A 20366-nucleotide genomic window follows, 5' to 3' on the forward strand; every position below is an offset into this window, starting at 1 on the left:
GGGCCAAGAGGAGCCTATCCTCAGGGGACTAAGAGGAGCCTATCTTCCGGGCTGAGAAGAGCTGAGAGAGCTGCCCTGCACTGAAGAGGAGAGACTTTGCCTGTATGCTTCCTGATCCTGATGCTGAGTTATAGCCTGTTGAACCTCGTTCTATACCGTCCCTTGTTCCTTAATAAACCACTTAACTCTAAGTCTGGTCTGTGAGCTCTGTGTGGCCCTTGCAACGGATTATCAAACCCAGAAGAGGAATAGAGAGTGCCGTGGGGGGTGGTATCAGAATTAGTAAAAGGTGGAGGTATGTCTTACCTCCACCTCATAGGAGTCGGCTTTAGGCTGATCTTGATTCCCATTATTCCCCCTGAAGTTAGACAAGTTCTGATGCTATTACTACTATGGCCACATTATACATTTCTTAGAAATAGCTATTGCCAAGGCAGTGATTAAAGACCCCAGAAGTGAATTAGATGATGTTTGTGGCACTGGGCAAACTTCTTCAGGGTGAGAGGCAGAAACTTTGGTATCAGCACATGCCAGGGTAGAAAGCAGTGAATCCTAACAAAGTGAGGGCTTTTTTGCTTCAAGGAAGCAGATTCAGATGTGTGATCAAGTTGCGGATGTTAGGAGTCTGGGTAACAAAAACGGTTAACCATTCAGCTACTAACCAAAAAGTTGGCAGTTTGAATCAACGCAGAGACCCCTCAGTAGCAAGATCTGATGGTCCACTTCCAAAAGGTCAAAGCCATTGAAAGCTCTGTGGAGCATAATTCCACTCAGACACGCAGAGTCACCAGGCGGCAGAATTGACCTGATGGCAGCTGGCTTGGGTTTTTTGGTTTATTTTATTTTATTTTATTTTTTGACCTATGCACAAAACATCAGTATTTTTCTTCAGTAGAAAGCAAAGAAAAACTTTTTCTGCTCTTGTTCCAAGAGGCCTCAGACAATAGGAGCTTTTCCTTGATGGTGTCAGTAGGCTTCTATAATGGTTACAAACTAGTAGTATTTGACTACACTGACTATGTCAAGATTTGTACCCAGTTAAAAGTTGAAGGCAGATGGTGTGCTGGTAGTTTTCCCTTAGTCCGTCTCAAATTTTTGAAATAAATAGTGGTAGTTTTGGAGAAGATGACATGATAGAGCACTGCTTCAACTTTATTCCACTGCCCCAAGCCATACACAGGCTTGCCTGTGTCAAGGTCATATGTGTTTACAAGATGTCTCCAATTATGTGTACTCATTGCTCTTAGTAGAGAATGTAAAAACAGTGGATTCATAAGATTTGTCTTTTTTTCATCTATGTAATACTTTCCAACTTAAGTCAGGCCTGAATAAAGCTGGCTCTCCATTTAGTTATAACAGAGCATCTATATATCATGATATTGACAGAGCACTAGACCATATATAGATATATACCTATACTTGTTGGAGTACATTACTTATAAAAGATTCTTTCTACCCCCGCACCCACCCTGTCAGGCATTTTCAAAATAAGAGGAATAAAATTGAAGAAGAAACTATTTTTTGCCCTTCACAAATTCTCCTGAAAGTAGTCCCTTGGACACTTGCCATCTTCTGGGGAAGCTAGGCCCTTCTCCATACTATGTTGTAGTTCATCTGAATTCCGAGTGCTGGAAGAAGCTGGAGATTCCAGGTAGAATCATACAGTCCCACAAGGAATTATCACTGAGAGTAGTGGCTGAGAATCCAAAAGACAGATGGGGCCAAGAGAATCTAAGGAGGCACAAAGGATTGTCCAGGGCAGTATATAAATAAAATAGTGTCATTGCTTTTTCTTCTGAACCCACCGAACTACTTGTGGACCATTGACTTACCTGACATACGTGCAGGACCTTCAGTGGCCACAGAGCAAGTTTTGAGAAGCACTAACCCACTTTTCTCACTATTTTCCTTCCTAAATTCCGTCCACTTTTTTGAATTATGTATTGTCCTTGATACGTGTACCTTTGCCTGTATTTTTTCTTATAATGCCTCCTCCCCATCTAACTCATCCTCTGCTACAGAAAAGAACCCCTTATTTAAGTCCATGTATTACTGCTTATCTCTCATGGCATTCATACATTCTTATTTGAGCAGAGCTCTTTTCTGCCCTTAAAATTAAAATCCGCATTTGATTTATGTTTGGATCCCCCACACTGCTTTTAACATAGCGGTAGTTTGAAGTATCAAAAAATGATACATGTTACTGGAGTTCACAGAAGGCAATTATAAATGTAGAATAGAATAACCAGCAGAGTTAGAAGTTCACTTGCAAAGAAGAACTTAGAATGAAAGAGGTGTCAAGGTTAAAATTTGCTTGGTGTGTTTGTGAGACCATGTAAAGAATGGTGTATAAAAGAGTGAATGGGTTGGATGGGTTTATGTTATAGATAGTATTGAACACCATGCAAATTCTGTGGAACCACAGAAGGTCATTGAGCAAGAAAATAATGTGAGTAGATGATTTGTGTTGTGATTCCAAGACCCTTGGGTAATGATTCCAAGGAAGTAGTGGCCTTTTTGATATTTGCCTTGCTTTTGTATATCATCACAATAACTAACATCTTTACTGATAATAACTTTATTTAGTCCTCACAATGATCTTATGAGGTAGGTACTAATATTTTGTTTTCCAAAATGAAGCAAGCCCAGATACTTCTTGAGCCAGCATTTGATGCCTTTCACTGGTTGTAGAAGTTAACATTTATTATATAAGGCAGAGGAGTCTATTTTAACCGAAACCTTGGTACCAAAAAACTAAGCCATACCCGTTGCCGTCGAGTCAATTCCGACTTGTAGTCAGACCCTATAGGACAGAATAGAACTGCCCCACAGAGTTTCCAAGGAGTGCCTGGCAGATTCGAACTGCCGACCCTTTGGTTAGCAGCCGTAGCACTTAACCACTATGCCATCTGGGTTTCCAAAACCTTGGTACCAATTTCATTTTAACACTGTAGCATTATGAGCAGTTATTCTAGTATTTAAAACAATTAGGATAACCTAAACTAAACAGAGGGAAAACCTGTAAGAATGATCAGTTAAAGATATGCTTTTATTCTATCAAAAGTAAAACTTTTTTAAACTGAGAAATAAATACAACATGAAATTTGAAATTTTTCAAGAGAAATCAGCTTTTCAGAATAGTCAGTTAATTGAATTGGCTATTTGAAATGATAAAACTCTGAATGCTTTGTATATTGTGAAATATGAAGTTACCTGGCATACTAAACAATTTTTAAAATCAAATTTTGTCTATGCTAATGCCTACTCCGAGGGCCTTTTACAGGATTTCCTGCAAGGTATCATATGTTTTATAAAGATTGAAGAGATCTTTGATGACTCAGCAGCTCTGGGGGTTTTGTCTAGGTGTTTTTGATGACTGTTTATGGTTATCTTTTGTTGGAACAGTCAAATCAATTGTACTAAACCAACTCATATTATGATAATTTGGGCCTCCTAGTCTGACTTCCCAGCTCCGCCTGGCCAATTGCTAGGCTAATCTTCCATCTGTAAGGGCGTGGGCTTCATAAAACACTTTTTGTAAGCAATACCCAGTTAGGCTCTAAATTTTAGAAACCATGATTTATTTGTAGAGAATTTGTCACTATTTTCAGCTGTACTTTTTTTTTGCTAGTCTAAGTGCTCGTGTTGATTAGATACTCAAATAATTCAACTATATGAGAGAAGAATGATAAGGTTTTCTCACTGTATTGGTTTTTAATATTTTTATGTGGTGACTACAGTTGTGATATTTCATTATGAAGTTCAGATAGTTTGGTTTATTTGAGTATCACAAATAGTTCCCTGAAGCTTGAGATTTCTAGGATAAATTTAAAAGCTGTATAGCCTAGAATGCATGTGGTCATACTCATATTGAGACTTATATAAATGCAGGTTTGGTTTTCTTACTTAATCGGATTATCTTTACAAATCAGTATAAACAACATTTAATTTTACTGTTTATAGAAATTTTATGTCAGGTTATTTAATGGAATGCTATAATTAATTTATTAATTAACATTATATTAATTTTGAATTTAGAATCCTGGGACAGCTCATCCTTATGATAGTGGCCACATAGCAATGACCTACACTGGCCTTTCATGCTTAGTTATTCTTGGAGACGACTTAAGCCGAGTAAATAAAGAAGCTTGCTTAGCAGGCTTGAGAGCCCTTCAGCTAGAAGATGGAAGGTATGGATCATTCTTCATTCCTTTTTCTTTTTTTTTAAATGAAAACTCATTTGAACTAAAAAAAAATTGACTTAATACTATTCTAAAACTTAAAGGATCATAAACTTTCATTGGAACCACCCTAAAAGTTCACTGTGTAAAGTTAAGTGCCTGATCAAAAAAAATCTGAGCTTTCTTATATGAATGAAAATAAAAGTAATCACGGTGGCAGAACTTTTTCTTCTTATCCTTTTTTTTTTTTTAGCTGAGATGATAGATCCATAAATAGATGATTGAATAGCTTCGGGATTAGTATCTACTTTAATTTACCTTGTGGGTAAAAGAATGGATATTTTGAAGTGAGCGTACATTTAGTCTGAACTTTTACTCCTTAAGACAGTACTTAAGGGAGGAGAAAGAAAAATTGAATATTATACTCTATGTAGGTAGTGGAAACCCTGGTGGCATGGTAGTTAAGTGCTACGGCTGCTAACCAAAGGGTCGGCAGTTCAAATCCACCAGATGCTCCTTGGAAACTATGGGGCAGTTCTACTCTGTCCTATAGGGTCGCTATGAGTCGATATCGACGGCACTGGGTTTGGTTTTGTTTTTGTTTTTATGTAGGTAGTTTCAGTGACATTTTTAAAGACTAGAAAAAGAAGTTAGCAAGTTCATTAACAATTAATGGCTCATGTGCTGTTTCCAACTTGAAAAGAATCTTCCTAGAATTTTAAGATATATAAAAAAGCTTAAGCTAGAACGCAATAGAGCAGTAATGATACTGTCTGAGGAAAAGACTTCGTAGACAAATCCAGCTATGTTGTCACATCTTTATGCTCCATCTGCTGATATCTCTGTTACCTTCCAACAGTGTTTTTAAAACCACTGATCTTGTTGAGGTAAAAATTAATGTAGACACAGGCTGAATTGACAGTAAGTCATAAATACCATAAAGCTAAAGATTTACCTCAGCCAGTACATGTTACTATGTAATGTTTCATTATCTCAGTATAGTGTGATTACTGCTACCTGATCCTCGTTTATAAACAAAGGAATAAATACAAGACAAAATATTACCTCTCCAAAACTAATTAAATAGATAAAAATTAAATTAGAACTTAATATGATAAATCAACTAGTTGTTATCTGTATATGCATTTAGGAGAAATTTCACATAGCAAAACTTGGGCTTGGGAATGTATACTGCTACCCAATAGGTTCTGCATTTACCTGCCGTCAATTATCAAGCCTTTATACCACAGCCTTCCCTGGCTGGGAGCAAATAAAGCTTACTGTGAGTGGTGACATCCAGGAAGGAGTAACTGGTAGTGTATAAAGCTACTCAAAAATCAGAACATTAGGGTGATGGTTTAAAAATAGTTTCATATTATTAAAATTAATAGCCCTGTTCTTTATTGAATAATATAAATAGAATATGGTTTTTAAATCAATGATAAGTTTTTCTGAGAGTAAAGAAACTCAGTAGGTATTTCTCACACCTCTGCCCCTCCTGCAAAAAATTAAATTATAGTAGCAATTTATATAGCAAATCTTATTGTTCTTATTTTCAGTTTTTGTGCTGTACCTGAAGGAAGTGAAAATGACATGCGGTTTGTGTACTGTGCTTCTTGTATTTGCTATATGCTCAACAACTGGTCAGGCATGGATGTGAAAAAAGCTATTGACTATATTAGAAGAAGTATGGTAAGTTATACTGAATAAATTAACTATTTAAGGTTGTAATTTTTGCTGGTATATGGAGGTAGCAGTATAATGCATGCCTCATCTCTTCCGCCAAGAATTTGTAAAAAAGCACAATAAAATTGCATTCTGAGTAAAGTATCGGAATAGGCATACAGAAATAATCTTAAAGGACGTATTGACTCAGTGCCCATTATAATGTAAGTGTGGTCTGACTGTATGTAAAAAAAAAAAAAAGATGTTTTTTATCAGAAAGGGATTGTTCAGCCTTAGGGGCAAAAAAAAAGTACAAAGGCAAATGTTGATAGCCTATCCTAGCAGGGGCCTGTGGGAGCCCTGGCCAAGCCAACTGGAAGACAGTGGGGTCCTTAATGAGGCCACTCCTATATTGGGTATGAGTTCCTTAAGCCATTTTGACTAATAAGACCCAAATATAACAAGATTGGAAACCCTGGTGGCGTAGTGGTTCAGTGCTACGGCTGCTAACCAAAGGGTCGGCAGTTCGAATCCACCAGGCGCTCCTTGGAAACTCTACGGGGCAGTTCTACTCTGTCCTATACGGTCGCTATGAGTCAGAATCAACTCAACGGCACTGGGTTTGGTTTGGGTTTTTTTTATAACAAGGTTTAGTTGACTAGCAATAGACTTTTGGATCACGTTTTTTTCTTTTAGTATTTTTATGTATTTTTTAATTTAAGGTTTTTTTTTGAGGAAGATATCAAGTAGAAAATGTTAATTTAAAAAATAGTAGAGACAAAAGGTTGATCTCAGTCAGAATTACTCTTTGGTCTACTTTTTAATCTTATGTAAAACTGGAGAAAAGAAGTGCTACTTTGCAGGTTTATTTGTTCCCATATATAAAGTTTTTAGTTCTGTGGATTAGAATAATTTGGGCTGTTGATTCAACAGTATCAAATGAAAATGTAAATTCTCTGAGGAATGGAATTGTTTTTAACTGAATGTGTGACTGTTAGATCAAAAATGTTGGAATGTAGATCAGATTTTGAATAATCTACAATAGCACAAATTTAAATAAGCCCTGTGGGAGCAGAAAGAGCAGACCTTTAAAGGAGCTTTAAGGGGAAAGGAAATTCATGTTAGATATAGGAGTGGGTAGTGTGCATTTTAACAGGAATACTACAGAAGTGATACTGTGTCCTTGTTTAGTGCATTATATTGGGAGGTGCATGATGTTCATTTGCCCTGTTACTGATGATAGTAACTTTTTTTTCATGATTATGGGGTTTATTATAAGGGAAGTAACAGTTACAGTTCAGGCTCAAGAACACTCAGGATACAATTCTTGCATCAAGATAGCCTCTCCCTGGCATGCTCACAAGCACGCCTTTCCCAGTCCCTCAGTCTCTGCCCAAAGGACTCAGCTCTCTCTCTCCATGGGCCGGGAAGCCTACCGTGCTGTCGGGTCTCTGCTGCTGGGTCTCTCCTGCTGGTCTCTCCTTCCTTGGTGGTGGTGGGCTCCTCATTAGCTCTCTTTCAAGGCAAAACTGACCAGTCCCCTTGGTAGGCCACAGTTACCCTATCACACAGTCACCTGGGTGAGAGCTGCAAGACCATGGCTAGAAAGGGCACACACAAAAGTAATTAATCTCAGTAAATTATCCTCATTTAGCCACTGACTGTCATCAGTCCGTATGTTACTTAGCTTTATTACTTGGTTCCCATTATGTTGTTGTTAGGTGCCGTCGAGTCGATTCCGACTCATAGCGACCCTGTGCACGACAGAACGAAACACTGCCCGGTCCTGAGCCATCCTTAAAATCGTTGTTATCCTTGAGCTCATTGTTGCAGCCACTGTGTCAATCCACCTCATTGAGGATCTTCCACTTTTCCGCTGACCCTGTACTCTGCCAAGCATGATGTCCTTCTCCAAGGACTCATCCCTCCTGATAACATGTCCACAGTATGTAAGACGCAGTCTCGCCATCGTTGCCTCTAAGGAGCATGCTGGACGCACTTCTTCCAAGACAGATTTGTTCATTCTTTTGGCAGTGCATGGTATATTCGGTATTCTTTGCAAACGCCGCAATTCAAAGGCATCAACTCTTCTTCAGTCTTCCTTATTCATTGTCCAACTTTCACATGCATATGATGTGGTTGAAAATACCATGGCTTGGGTCAGGTGCACCTTAGTCTTCAGGGTGACGTCTTTGCTCTTCAACACTTTGAAGAGGTCCTTTGCAGCAGATTTGCCCAATGCAATGTGTCTTTTGATTTCTTGACTGCTGCTTCCGTGGATCCAAGTAAAATGAAATCCTTGACAACTTCAATCTTTTCTCCATTTATCATGATGTTGCTCATTGGTCCAGTTGTGAGGATTTTTGTTTTCTTTATGTTGAGGTGTAATCCATACTGAAGGCTATGGTCCTTGATCTTCATCAGTAAGTGCTTCAAGTCCTCTTCACTTTCAGCAAGCAAGGTTGTGTCATCTGCATAATGCAGGTTGTTACTGAATCTTCCTCCAATCCTGATGCCCCATTCTTCTTCATATAGTCCAGCTTCTCGTATTATTTGTTCAGCATACAGATCAAATAGGTATGGTGAAAGAATACAACCCTGACGCACACCTTTCCTGACTTTAAACCAATCGGTATCCCCTTGTTCTGTCCGAACACCTGCCTCTTGATCTCTGTAAAGGTTCCTGATGAGCACAATTAAGTGTTCTGGAATCCCCATTCTTCGCAGTGTTATCCATAGTTTGTTATGTGGTTCCCATTATACTTTGTCCTATTTGTCCTATTTCATGAGGGCATGTTTTTCCGCTTAGCTAGCATTGCATTGCTTTAACTTGCACTGTAACTGAGAATTGGGTTTAGTGGGGCTTTAGGAACCTTTCCTTTCACTTAGTGTTTTTTTTTTTTTTAATTGTGCTTCCAGTGAAAGTTTACAATTCAAGTCAGTTGCTCTCTCTACAATGTGACCTCACACTCCTACTCTCTATATTTCCTGTGTCAATTTAACTAGTTCCTGTTCCCTTCTGCCTTCTCATCTCACCTCTGGGCAGGGGCTGCCCATTTAGTCTCATGTATCTACTTGAGCCAAGAACCCCACTCTTTGCCGGTATCATTTTATGTCTTACAGTCCAGTCTAATCTTTGTCTGCAGAGTTGGCTTTCGGAATGGTTTTAGTTCTGGGCTAAAAGAGAGTCCAGGGACCATGTCTTCTGGGGCCCCTCCAGCCTCATTCAGACCATCAAGTCTGGTCTTTATACTAAAATTTGAGTTCTGCACCCCAGTTTTCTTCTGCTCTTTCAGGGACTCTATTGTGTTCCCTTTTGGGGCAGTTGCTGCTGGTAGACCTGCCCCATATGGTTTCCAAGGAGAGCCTGGTGATTCAAACTGCTGATCTTTTGGTTAGCAGCCATAGCTCTTAACCACTACACTACCAGGGTTTTCAATATGTATTTAGTAGACTGTAATTTAAAACTTTAGAAACATCGAAGATTAAAGTGTTTTAGTTCTTTGTTAAAAAAAAGCTTATCAAGAATATTTGAAGTGCCCTCTTCTCATCACGTAACTTAAGACATGGAGTGAGCATAATTTCTCTGCCTTGGCAAATTGTCGTACCTCTTTGTAAGTTTATATCACCTTCCAACATTTGATCCTTCCCACTTTTAATGTCATGGAATATCTCTGAGTGTTCCATTAATGTGAGATTTTTATCTGATTTTTTTCTCCAGTTTGTCGGTGTCAAGTGCTTTATCTTCAGTGTCACTAATTCTCACTTCATTTCCTCAGTTCTGCTCCTATGACTTTCTATTAAGTTGTCTAATGCTGAAATTTTATTGTTAATCTTCTGGATTTCGGTTTGCTGTCTGTGGGTTCTTACAGCTGATTAAATTTGCCATTATGCTCTTCTCTGATCTTCTTAAGTTCCTCTAATGCTTTGTGTGTTCCCTGGCTTGCTCTGCATTTTGCCTGATCTCCTTCTTGATCTCTTGAAGAGTACGGTATATTAATCTTTTGTATTCTGCCTCTGCTAATTCCTGGAAATTCTCTTCGTCTGGAAAATTTCTTGATTCTTTGTTTTGGGAGCTTGTTGAAGCCGTCATGGTCAGCCTCTTTATGTGATATCATATTGATATTGACTCTTGTCTCCGAGCCATCAATAAGTTATTGTATTTATTTATGTTTGCATACTGTGTCCTAGCTTCTTGTTTTGTTTTGATACGCCCAAATAGGCTGCTCGAGCGAGCTAGTTTGATTATTGCCTTTGAAGCTCTAACATCCTGTCACCGGGTGGTTAGAGCTGTTACTAGGCATATGAGGCCAGGAGGCTTCTGAACCCTCCCTCCCTCTGCCGCTCAGTCCAACTCCTCAGCTTTGCCTTTGATGTCCAGGGCTCCCAGACTGTCATATATAATCAGTTCACTTGTTATTTTGGGTCTTTGTGGTAAGAGGGACCACAGGAAGCATCTGACTGCTCCGCCATCTTGGCCTTGCCTCCCTAATGTAAGATTTTTGCTGCCGTCGCTTCCCCTGGAACATCTTCATCCATTTCATGATACCTGCTTTTCTCGTTTATGTAGATAAGTTCACCTTCACTTCTTCTGGGTGCATATGTAGAGTCTCTTGAACAGTGGAACTGTTAACATTCTAGCCAGCTGTGTCTTCTGTAACTCCATTTACGTTTTACTTGAATTTCACTTCCAGCATTATCAGTTTTCTTTGCTGCACTCCAATCTTTGGTGGACAAGTCTCTTTCTACCCTTAGCTGCCCAAAACTGCTTCTGAATTGATTTTTTCATGTTATCGTGTTTTATGAGTATAAAATCCTTACTTTTGTAAAGTGTCACGAGTTTATTACTGAAAGAAAAAGAGACAAAACAGCCACACACTTTGCTTTCTTCATGAACTGAATAGCAGATGAGCAGTGACCAGTTACTAACAGACTTTGAAGAAAGTGACATTGTTAGTCACTGGTGATGAATGATGTGCGTCTGTTGTTTTTGTAGTGATTTGTGACCTGAAGAGCTAGCAGCAGCGTTTGTAGTTCATGCAGTTATTCATAGTTGATAACACTGTGATAACTGAAATTTGAATGTGTTGTGTTGCTTAACTAAATCATGGGATTTGAGGATTTTAGAATTGTGCAAAGTGAGAGCTGTCTGTATTTTTACACTTGTGGTGGACTTTCTCATTTTGACAGTGATGTTAGATCAGTCTTAGACCTGACATTAGCTCCTGTGCTTTTCTCTTCCTCAATATTTTTTACAGACTGCCCTGTTTTGATTTTGGAGGATATGTGCACAGATTCAAATTTAGGCAGCTGCCATTATCCTTGGCTACCCAAAACTGCCTCTGAATTGCTTTTTTCATGTTTATCATGTTTTATGAGTATAAAATTCTTATTTTTCTTCAACTCATATATACTTGCAAATGGGAGAGGAGTAAGGGTTGGGGCTTCTTATTGGGTTGAAACTGAATATGTAAGTACCACCTTTAAACAATCTGATCCCAGACTGTGCCCTAGTGTGTACCATTTATTGAGTTGACTTGGTGAGTAAGACAAGATCAGTACTTGAAATGCCTCAGTGTATCTCCTCGTTTGTAGAAAGGAGTGCATAGTTTGGAAAATATAAAAGCGAAATAATGAATAAAATCTAGAGACAAAAATTAGCATAATGGCAACTTACTTACTGGTACATCATTATTATTTCCCTATTAAAATAAACTTTTTTTTTTTTCAGTCCTATGACAATGGACTGGCACAGGGAGCTGGACTTGAATCTCATGGTAAGATATCTTAAAAATAAATGAATATATAGTTCCTTTTGTTCCTTTAAACAACATTATGGTACCTTCGGTAGGGAGGACCTCAGAAGTTTAAGGTATAGCCTGATTATCTTCTATGCCACTTTTTCTGTTTCTTTCTTTTGACATTTTTGTGCCTATTTGAAGCTTCCTCTTGGGTGGGTTCTAGGCCAGTAATTATTTACAGATTATTCAGATCCAAAATTTTCATACAATATATTTTAGTAATTCTATCCATGCGTTACCTGCATGAAAATGTCTTTGGATAATTTTTAAAGTATTGTTAGAAAACAATAGGTTTTTTTCTTTGGCATAAGTGAAAAAGCTAGAATGAACAGAATATTAAACATGAAGCAGTAGATTTGTGAAAAAATGAAAGTTTTTTATTTACCTCCCTGAATATAGTTATCCTTAGTTCTAGTCATAAAAATTTTGCTGCATAGCGTATGTTCAGTACATATATTAACACTTAACCATTTTTCCACACTGTGGCAGAACTGTAATAGATGATAGTTACTAAATTTATCAGCACATCCACAGCCTTAACTCTCTCAGATTGAATGTTTCCATTCAAAAGTAAATAAGTTTTCGTTCTTCTTTTAAAAAAAGAAAGAGCCCAGATCAAGGAGGTCCTCTGAGTGAACTTCTTCAATTTCCTCTTCATCATAGCAGATTCCATATGCATATCTGTTGAGCCCATTCCTCTGCCAGTATGATAGGGTGAAAAGAACAGAAGACCAGTATTTTGGTCTGTTAAATAAAAGAACCAAAGATGGCCTTCCGTATATTGACCCCAGGTTGTATATTTCTTCATAGAAAGCTGAGTCCCGCTAGCCCAAAAACCTAACACCAAGTTGAAATTTTTATGAATCCAGTTGTTTTAAAAATAACCCAAACAAGCAGATTTTTAGCCATTTAAAGCCTGCCTGTTTTGCATACCTCACAAAACTGCACCCGACGTTTGCTAGCCATAGATAACGTAAACCCTGTGGTTATAAAGATCCCAAACTGCTCCTGCCCTTTGGAGCTGTCTGATTCAAAGATTTCTCACCTTGCTTTCTTGAGGGACATCATCTAGGCATGTAAATCGCCCTTCCAAATTCCCCTTTGTCCCAGGAGTTCCCTTGCCTTCTTCCCCTCTGGTAGTGCTCTGTGCTTCTTGCCTGTGGAAGATTTTTTGCTGACACAGATAGCCCCCAGGTGCAAACTGTTTATGTCAGCCTTGGTAAATAGTTTGTCGCCATCTCACGGTTGTATTTTTTCCCTTGGTCATTCCTGAACACCCTCAAAGTCACTGTAAGGTCTCAGCCCTGTTGCTTACTACTGTGACCTTGACTCGTCTCTTAATCTCTCTGAAGGGTCCCTCACCAACAGAGTAGAGAGAATTGTATCTTTCTTTGGAATTGTTATCAGGATTGTAAGATAAATATATGGGGAAGAGCAGTTTCTAAACTATAAAACATGTACAAAAAAATACTTTAATCATAAATACCTTGACCCTATATCCATGTACATCCCTGGGGCCTTGTCCTGTTAGGTATCTTCTCCCTCTTTCTCACATTTTAGTGAGAAATATCAGCTTAGATATTTGTAGTGTATTTGTCACTAGAGGTATAGAGAAGGTGATAGTGAATTTTCTTTGAAGCTTACAATAATTCCCAAACCCAAAAACCCAGTGCCGTCAAGTCAATTCCGACTCATAGCGACCCTATAGGACTGAGTAGAACTGCCCCATAGAGTTTCCAAGGAGTGCCTGGTGGATTTAAACTGCCGATCCTTTGGATAGCAGCTGTAGCACTTAGCCACTACGCCACCAGGGTTTCCCTTACAATAATTAGGCCACCATAATTCTTGTATGTGCCTGAGTCTGTATGAAATTGGGGGCTGGCAATAATAATTATGTTGCTGGTCATGCCACATAATAAGGAGGGATTATACAAAGACAAAATATGCCAGCTGTAAGAATTCCTAAGAAAACAAAGGTCTTATACTCACCGTTGTAAAATGGTGTTAATAGGACTCTTGCTGAGGAAATACCTCACCAGCACCAAGGGGCCTGTGGAATAGGTACTGTAGTTTCCAAAACGTCGGAATTATGTTTTCTGGGGTATGAAACAGAGAGCTGCTCAAATATGATACTCTCTGACAGGACCTGTTAGGAAAAGAATCTTCCTGAATTATATGAGTAGTGAATTTTAGTCAGTATGACTTGAACAGGATTGCATCCATCAGGATCATCAGTGATGAACTAAGGCTTATGCCCCAAAAGCTTATAGCTTCCTTTCTTCTCTAAATTTGGCTGGATAGGTTTGAGGCCTAAAACTCTAGTCGGGCCTTCCCAACCAGAGTGCTACAGTATACTAAACCAAGAAAAAGCCAAACCAGTTGCCGTTGAGTCAATTCCGACTGATAGTGACCTTATAGGGCAGAGTAGAACTGCCCCATCAAGTTTCCAAGGCGTGCCTAGTGGATTTGAACTGCAAACCTTTGGTTAGCAGCCGTAGCGCTTAACCACTGGGTTAAGGGTTTTGCCTCCCCTCAGCCTTTGGTTCAACCAAGCAGACCTGGGTGGCTGGAGCCTCTAGTAAGATGGCCTCTGTCCAAGAGCACCCTCGTCAGTTTCCATTAAAAAAAAAAATTGCCATGGAGTCAATTCCAACTCATAGTGATCCTATACGACAGAGTAGAACTGCCTCATAGGGTTTCCAAGAAGTGGCTAGTGGATTCGAACTGCCAACCTCTCGGTTAGCAACTGAGCTCTTAACCACTGTGCCACCAGGGCTCCTCACTAGTATCCCTATAGATATTATTATTTCCTTTGTGTGCTGAGGTTAGACAGGCTGTGGAACACTGCCTTAGAGGACTTTGGTATAGCTTTCCTTCCATCTCTCATCACTATCTATACTTGGAGGTGGAACCTCTTCCTAAAAAATTGGCCACCACATCAAGTCATTGTGTCCTTTTTCCTTCTTTTTGTTATTAATGCTCTTGAAAAAGTAATCCAAATAGATTACTTGGCCTTCTTCACAGCTTGCTTTTTAATTGTGTATGTAAGCCTTCAGCAAATTATGACGTATCTTTTTAAAGTCATGAGTGGTCTATATTTCACATCCACTGTCTTTTTCTCATTCCTCATTTTCCACTATGGATTAAGGTGTTTGAAGCTGTTAATCTCACCCTTCTTTCTTAAAAAATTGCATATTCCTTGTCCTACTTCGTGACAAGTTGTTTCTGACTCTCACGTCTTTGTTTCTTCCTCTCACCTCTTTACATAGATAGATCGTTGGAAAGTTTTTTCTGTAACTCAACTTTTTTTTCCCCCTCAGTTCATCTTCCTAAATCTCAGGGATTTTGTATTTGCTATTCCCTCTACAGGAAACCCTGGTGGCGTAGTGGTTAAATGCTACAGCTGCTAACCAAGAGGTCGGCAGTTCAAATCCGCCAGGCGCTCCTTGGAAACTCTATGGGACAGTTCTACTCTGTCTTATAGGGTCACTATGAGTCAGAATCAACTCAACGGCAGTGGATTTGGTTTATTCCCTCTACAAGGAGCCCTGGTGGTGCGGTGGTTAAGAGCGGTGACTGCCAACCAAAGGGTCAGCAGCTCAAATCCACCAGCTACTCCTTGGGAACCCTGTGGTGTAGTTCTGCTGTGCCCTATATGGTCAGTGTGAGTCATAATTGACTCAAAGGCAACAGACAGGTCTTGGTTTATTCCCTCTACGTAGAATGTTACTCATCTCTTCATACCCTTGAGTTTCCCTCCCATCCTTTAGGTTTTTGCTCAAATGATATTTTTTCAGTGACCCATTCTCTCACCCCCAAATTCCTATGCCCTTTCTGTTTTTCTTCATATCACTAATATTTTATAAATGTCTATGTTTTATCTATTTGATTATTGCCTGTGTCGTCCCCCCCCCATAATACAAGCTTCAGAAGAAGAGCTTTTAGCATGTTTTATTCACTGCTATATCCCCACACCCATAACACTCTTGACACATATTGAAAGAGTTAACACATGGTTCTTCATCAATCATCTCTGTGTTGATGGCACTGAACACTGTTTCCAAATGTTCATGTTGCACCTGAGCTGCATAGCCCCCTTTCTATCTGCCTACCAGGCACGTTACCTTGACGTCACATCACGTATCTCAAACTACACATTTTCACAATGATCTTCTCTTTCCTTCCTCTCAAGCCTGTAGCTATGCAGGAATGTGGAACAAGTATTACTAGATCTCCTGATATTTCAGGTGAAGCTAGAAATGCAAAATTTTAGGTGTTTAATCTCTTACTTAGATTTGTTATTTTGTTTTTAATTTGCCGTTCAAACCATTTATCCTCCATAGGTCACCAGCTTATAATCCCTGATTTGCAAATTAACAGGAAAATTACTTGTTTATTAAGCATCTGCTGTGTGCCAGATATTGTGTGATACTTTATGTACAGTCTTATTTCATCCTCACACTAGCCCTCTGATGATAGGCGTCTCTGTATTAGGGTTCAGTCAGAGAAGCAAAACCACTACGAACATTAAAGAATAAGAGGTTTATTATAGGAATAAGATTATACACAATTGTGGAAGAAGATAGAGAAGTAAGGGCCTGTAAAGGGTAGTTGGTGAATCAGGGAAAAGTCACACTAGCCCTCCTGAAGCAATGGCACAGGTGAACAAGGCAGACCTTGCAGGGAAATCTGGAAAGCCAGGCACATCCAGCTGCCAGAGTGTGATCATGGTGGTTAGAGAAGGCTGTGGAGGATGGTGGCTTCTGCAGCTGTTGGTGGGCCTGAGCTCAACAGGGCCAGAAGTAAGGAAAAAGAAACTTGGATGCCAAGTATGTGGGAGAGTAAGGGCAAGCTGGAATCTTACGGCAACTCTGCATTTGTCCCTTACCTCCTCTAACCATAACCAGGGCAATAGCTGTTGCTTCACTTCCACCTTCTAAATCTCACACCGATTTCTCTATTTTCTAACTCTTAACTCCAGACCATACACTGAAGGGGATTCTGGGAAACAGAATTCCAGCTAAGACAAGTTGACATAGCACAAAACCACCACAATAATTATTGTCATTTTACTCAGTACCTAGGCTTAGATATTAGGTGTTATAACCCACCTTAACCCGTGTGCTTATGCAGTACTGTTACTCAGCGTGCTTACTCATTCCCCCACATTTAGATCTCTTAGTTTAGTATTTAAGGTTTTCTGTGATCCAGTTCTTGCTTAGTATTGTAGATCTGTGTGTGAGTGATCCTTTCCATGCACTCTAACCTGTAAATTTTTTAAAAAAATTAAGTGTTCTCCAAATGTTTTTCCCTCTAAACCTTGCTAATATTCTTTTTCCTTTCCTTGAAATGCTTCCCTAGCTGCCTCCCCTCATTTTCCTTTGCTTAATCTTCAAATTTTTACCCATCTTTCCTTGTCTAGTTCCAGTATCCCTTCTCTGTTTAAAAAAATAAAAGTTTTTTAAATATTGTGTTTTAGGTGAAAGTTTACATAGCAATTTAAGTACCCATAGTAACAGTTCCTATACAACTTATTCCATGACATTGGTTATATTTTTCACAATGTGTCAACATTCTCAATATGTTCATTCTATTTCCATTTACCTAGGTTCCCGGTACCTCCTTAGCTTTTCACCTTTGTTTTAGGATAAATGTTGACTGTTTGGTCTCATATAGTTGATCATTTAAGGGAGCACGGTGTTCACAGGTGATACTATTTATTTTATATGCCAGCCTATTATTGGATGAAAGGTGAACCCCAGGAGTGGCTTCAGTTCCAAGTTCAACGAGTATCTTAGGGCAGTAGTCTCAGGGGTTCTTCTAGGCTCTGTTGGTTCAGTAAGTCTGACCTTCTTTAGGAATCTGAGTTTTGTTCTACATTTTTCTCCCTTTCTATCCAGGACCTTCTATTATGTCCCTAGTCAGGATGCTTGGTAGTAGTAGTTGGGCACCATCTAGTTCTAGTCTCAGGTTATATGATGCCAGGGTTCATATGGCTATTAGTCCTGTGGACTAGTTTCTTTGAGTCTGCAGTTCCTTCATTATTTTTTGTTCCAGATGAGTAGAGACCAATAGTTGTATTTTAGATGGCCACTCACAAGCTTTTAAGACCCCAGAAGCTACTCACTGAATTAGGATGTAAACCGTTATCTTTATGAACTATTTTATGCCAATTATCTGAGTTGTCCCACAAAACTATGTGCCCAGGCCTTCAAACCCATTTATCCAAACCCATGAGGTATTTGGTTATGTCTGGGAAGTATCCGTAACTGTGCCTCCCATGTGATTAATTATATATGTGACTATATATGCAGCATACATAAACATGTATATACATATGCTTACAGATTGCACCTGTATATGCACACCCATATATAGATATATTCACATGTGCCTTCTTATACACATATGCTCATATGTGTCTCTTTGTGTAACTACACATTTTTGGTTGTTACTATTGTTGTTGTAAAATTGTGTGTTTTAACATTTACCAAAATTGTCCCTTGCTCTTGCGTACTTCCTTGTGTCTTCATTTACCTTGGTCAGGTTGTACAGATTTCACCCGTTTTGGGTATTGCCGTTCCCATCACCCAAAATTACAAGTGTCTACTGTCTAGAAAGTGATTCCCCCTCCCTGCCCTTCCCTTCCTGGTAAGCATCTGTCTTAGAATGTGTTCTCTAGAGACAAAAAACCAGTAAAGAATATGTATATGTAGAGAGAGATTTATATCAAGAAAATGGCTCATGCTGTTGTAGAGGCTGATGAGTCCCAAGTCTGTGGAGGCTTCTGCCTTCTCACGAAACTGCAGGAACTAATGAACCCAAGATTGATAGGTCAGACAGCAGGCTGCTAGCTCACAGTCTCCAGAGGCTGACAAATCCCAACATTGGCAGGTAAGATGGCAGGCTGCTGGCTCAAATCCCAAGAACCAGAGGTCAGATGATGATGACCCTGATGCAGGATCTGGAGCAAGTGAGAGAGCTTTGCCAGAGCATCTATTTATATATTGTGTTTATTGGATGCAGGCCACAGCCCTGAAGAAACTCGCCTTCAACTGATTGGCTCATCCCATCATGGAAGATGACTGCATCATTACATAACACTCAAACTACTGAGAATCATGGCCCAGCCACATTGACACACAACTGTAACCATCACAGTCTACCCCTTGTCAACCCGGCACCTGTACACATCTCCTTAAACTATACACGGTCTCTAAATAAAGACAATTACAAACTCATACTTGCTCCTAACCTGATACAACTAGCATGCGTACAACTGAAAACGTACTAGCCCTGTTTACATCGTGTATATAAGTGAAGAAAACAAAAATATTAGATGCACACATACAAGGAAGAAATACTGATAACAATTACAGTCCTCATTTATGCAGCTGATCACATGGTCATAACTGGTATTTAAAAGCACCTCCCCCCACCACCCACTTTTGCTTCTAGACCGATAACTATACTTAAGGTCCAGCGAGCCCCAAAAGGTAAAGTACAAAATGTGACCTGAGAGGAGGTACACTACACTCCAAAAGAACTGGTTGACTTTTCTAATATGTACAAACAAAAACGTGGGGGATATGTGTGGAAATGGCTATTAAGGGTATGGGAAAATGGTGTAAGGAATATAAAGGTGGACCAGTATGAATTTATTGATATGAGCCCACTAAGCACAAATTCTTTATTCAGTGTTTAAGCTCAAGAGGTTAGGAAAGGATCTGATAGTTTATTTAGTTTGCTAAAGCATGGATTATGTAGTAGCCTACATTAAATCAGGTTGAAGTATCAGACCTGCCTTGGTATACTGTAGAAGAAGGTATCTAAAGGCTTAGGGAAATTGGTGTGTTAGAGTGGATTTATCATGTTAAACCCCCAGACCTGCAGATGGAGTGCCCAGAGAACACATCTTTTGCCACAACGGTGAGGAACAAATTTTTGAACGGAGCCCCAGCATCCTTGAAGACTGCTGTGATTGCTGCTTTATGTATGCTTTTTGACAGTGGGGACTGCCCTAACTGAATTAAGACACCTAACCACGAAGAGTCTAATTGGACCCCATGGTGGTAGGGGCCAAGTGGCAGCACTCAATCAACAAATACAAGTTGAGTGTAGTTACCATAATTGACAGCAGAGTCAAAGCAATAATCAGAAGAGTCCGACTCATATGGACTTGTGGTGTTGGCTACTTAGTCATGGTGTCCCTAGCAGTTAAAAAATGGGAAATCTACTAAATATTTACTTGATCTGTACAAGCAGAAGATTTCTAGGTCAAGTGAACAGCAGTCTAATGCAAATCACCAAAATAGAGAGTCACGGCCCCTCAGTCAGTTCCCAGACTTGAGCAAGTTGACAGACCCACAATCCCTTTAATGAAGGGGAGCCGAGACCCCACTACATTGCCGAAAATTTGTACTGTTAATCTTTCTCCCAGCCTTCCCCAAAGGGATCTGCAGCCTTTTTCCGAGAGCAGCTGTTCATTAGGGAAAAGGAATAATCTGACTTTTCATGGATTACTGGATACTAGCTCTGAACTGACACTAGTTCCAGGAGCCCCAAAACGTCACTTTGACCCACCAGTCAGAGTGAGGATGTATGGAGGTCAGTTTGTTAATGGAGTTTTAGCTCAGGTTTGTCTCACAGTCGGTCCAGTGGGAGCCTGAACCCATCCTGTCATAATTTCCCTGGTTTATAATGCATAATTGTAACAGAT

The 20366-nt window shown here is 39.5% G+C and overlaps 1 protein-coding gene across 6 annotated transcripts in view; it reads left to right on the forward strand.

The window, feature by feature from the left end:
- Window positions 1-20366, forward strand: part of PGGT1B (protein geranylgeranyltransferase type I subunit beta) — a 100843-nt gene that overhangs the window by 34950 nt on the left and 45527 nt on the right. For all 6 annotated transcript variants that reach the window (XR_007516098.1, XM_049873621.1, XM_049873622.1 and 3 more), the window contains exons 4-6: window positions 4039-4190; window positions 5741-5873; window positions 11578-11623. Coding sequence is in view for 5 of the 6 variants with exons in the window: in XM_049873621.1 (XP_049729578.1) it covers window positions 4039-4190; window positions 5741-5873; window positions 11578-11623 (331 nt within the window). In the remaining variant the exon portion in view is untranslated. The remainder of the gene's footprint in view (window positions 1-4038; window positions 4191-5740; window positions 5874-11577; window positions 11624-20366) is intronic.

Source organism: Elephas maximus, chromosome 2 (assembly GCF_024166365.1).
Source record: "Elephas maximus indicus isolate mEleMax1 chromosome 2, mEleMax1 primary haplotype, whole genome shotgun sequence".
Classification (NCBI taxonomy): domain Eukaryota; kingdom Metazoa; phylum Chordata; class Mammalia; order Proboscidea; family Elephantidae; genus Elephas; species Elephas maximus.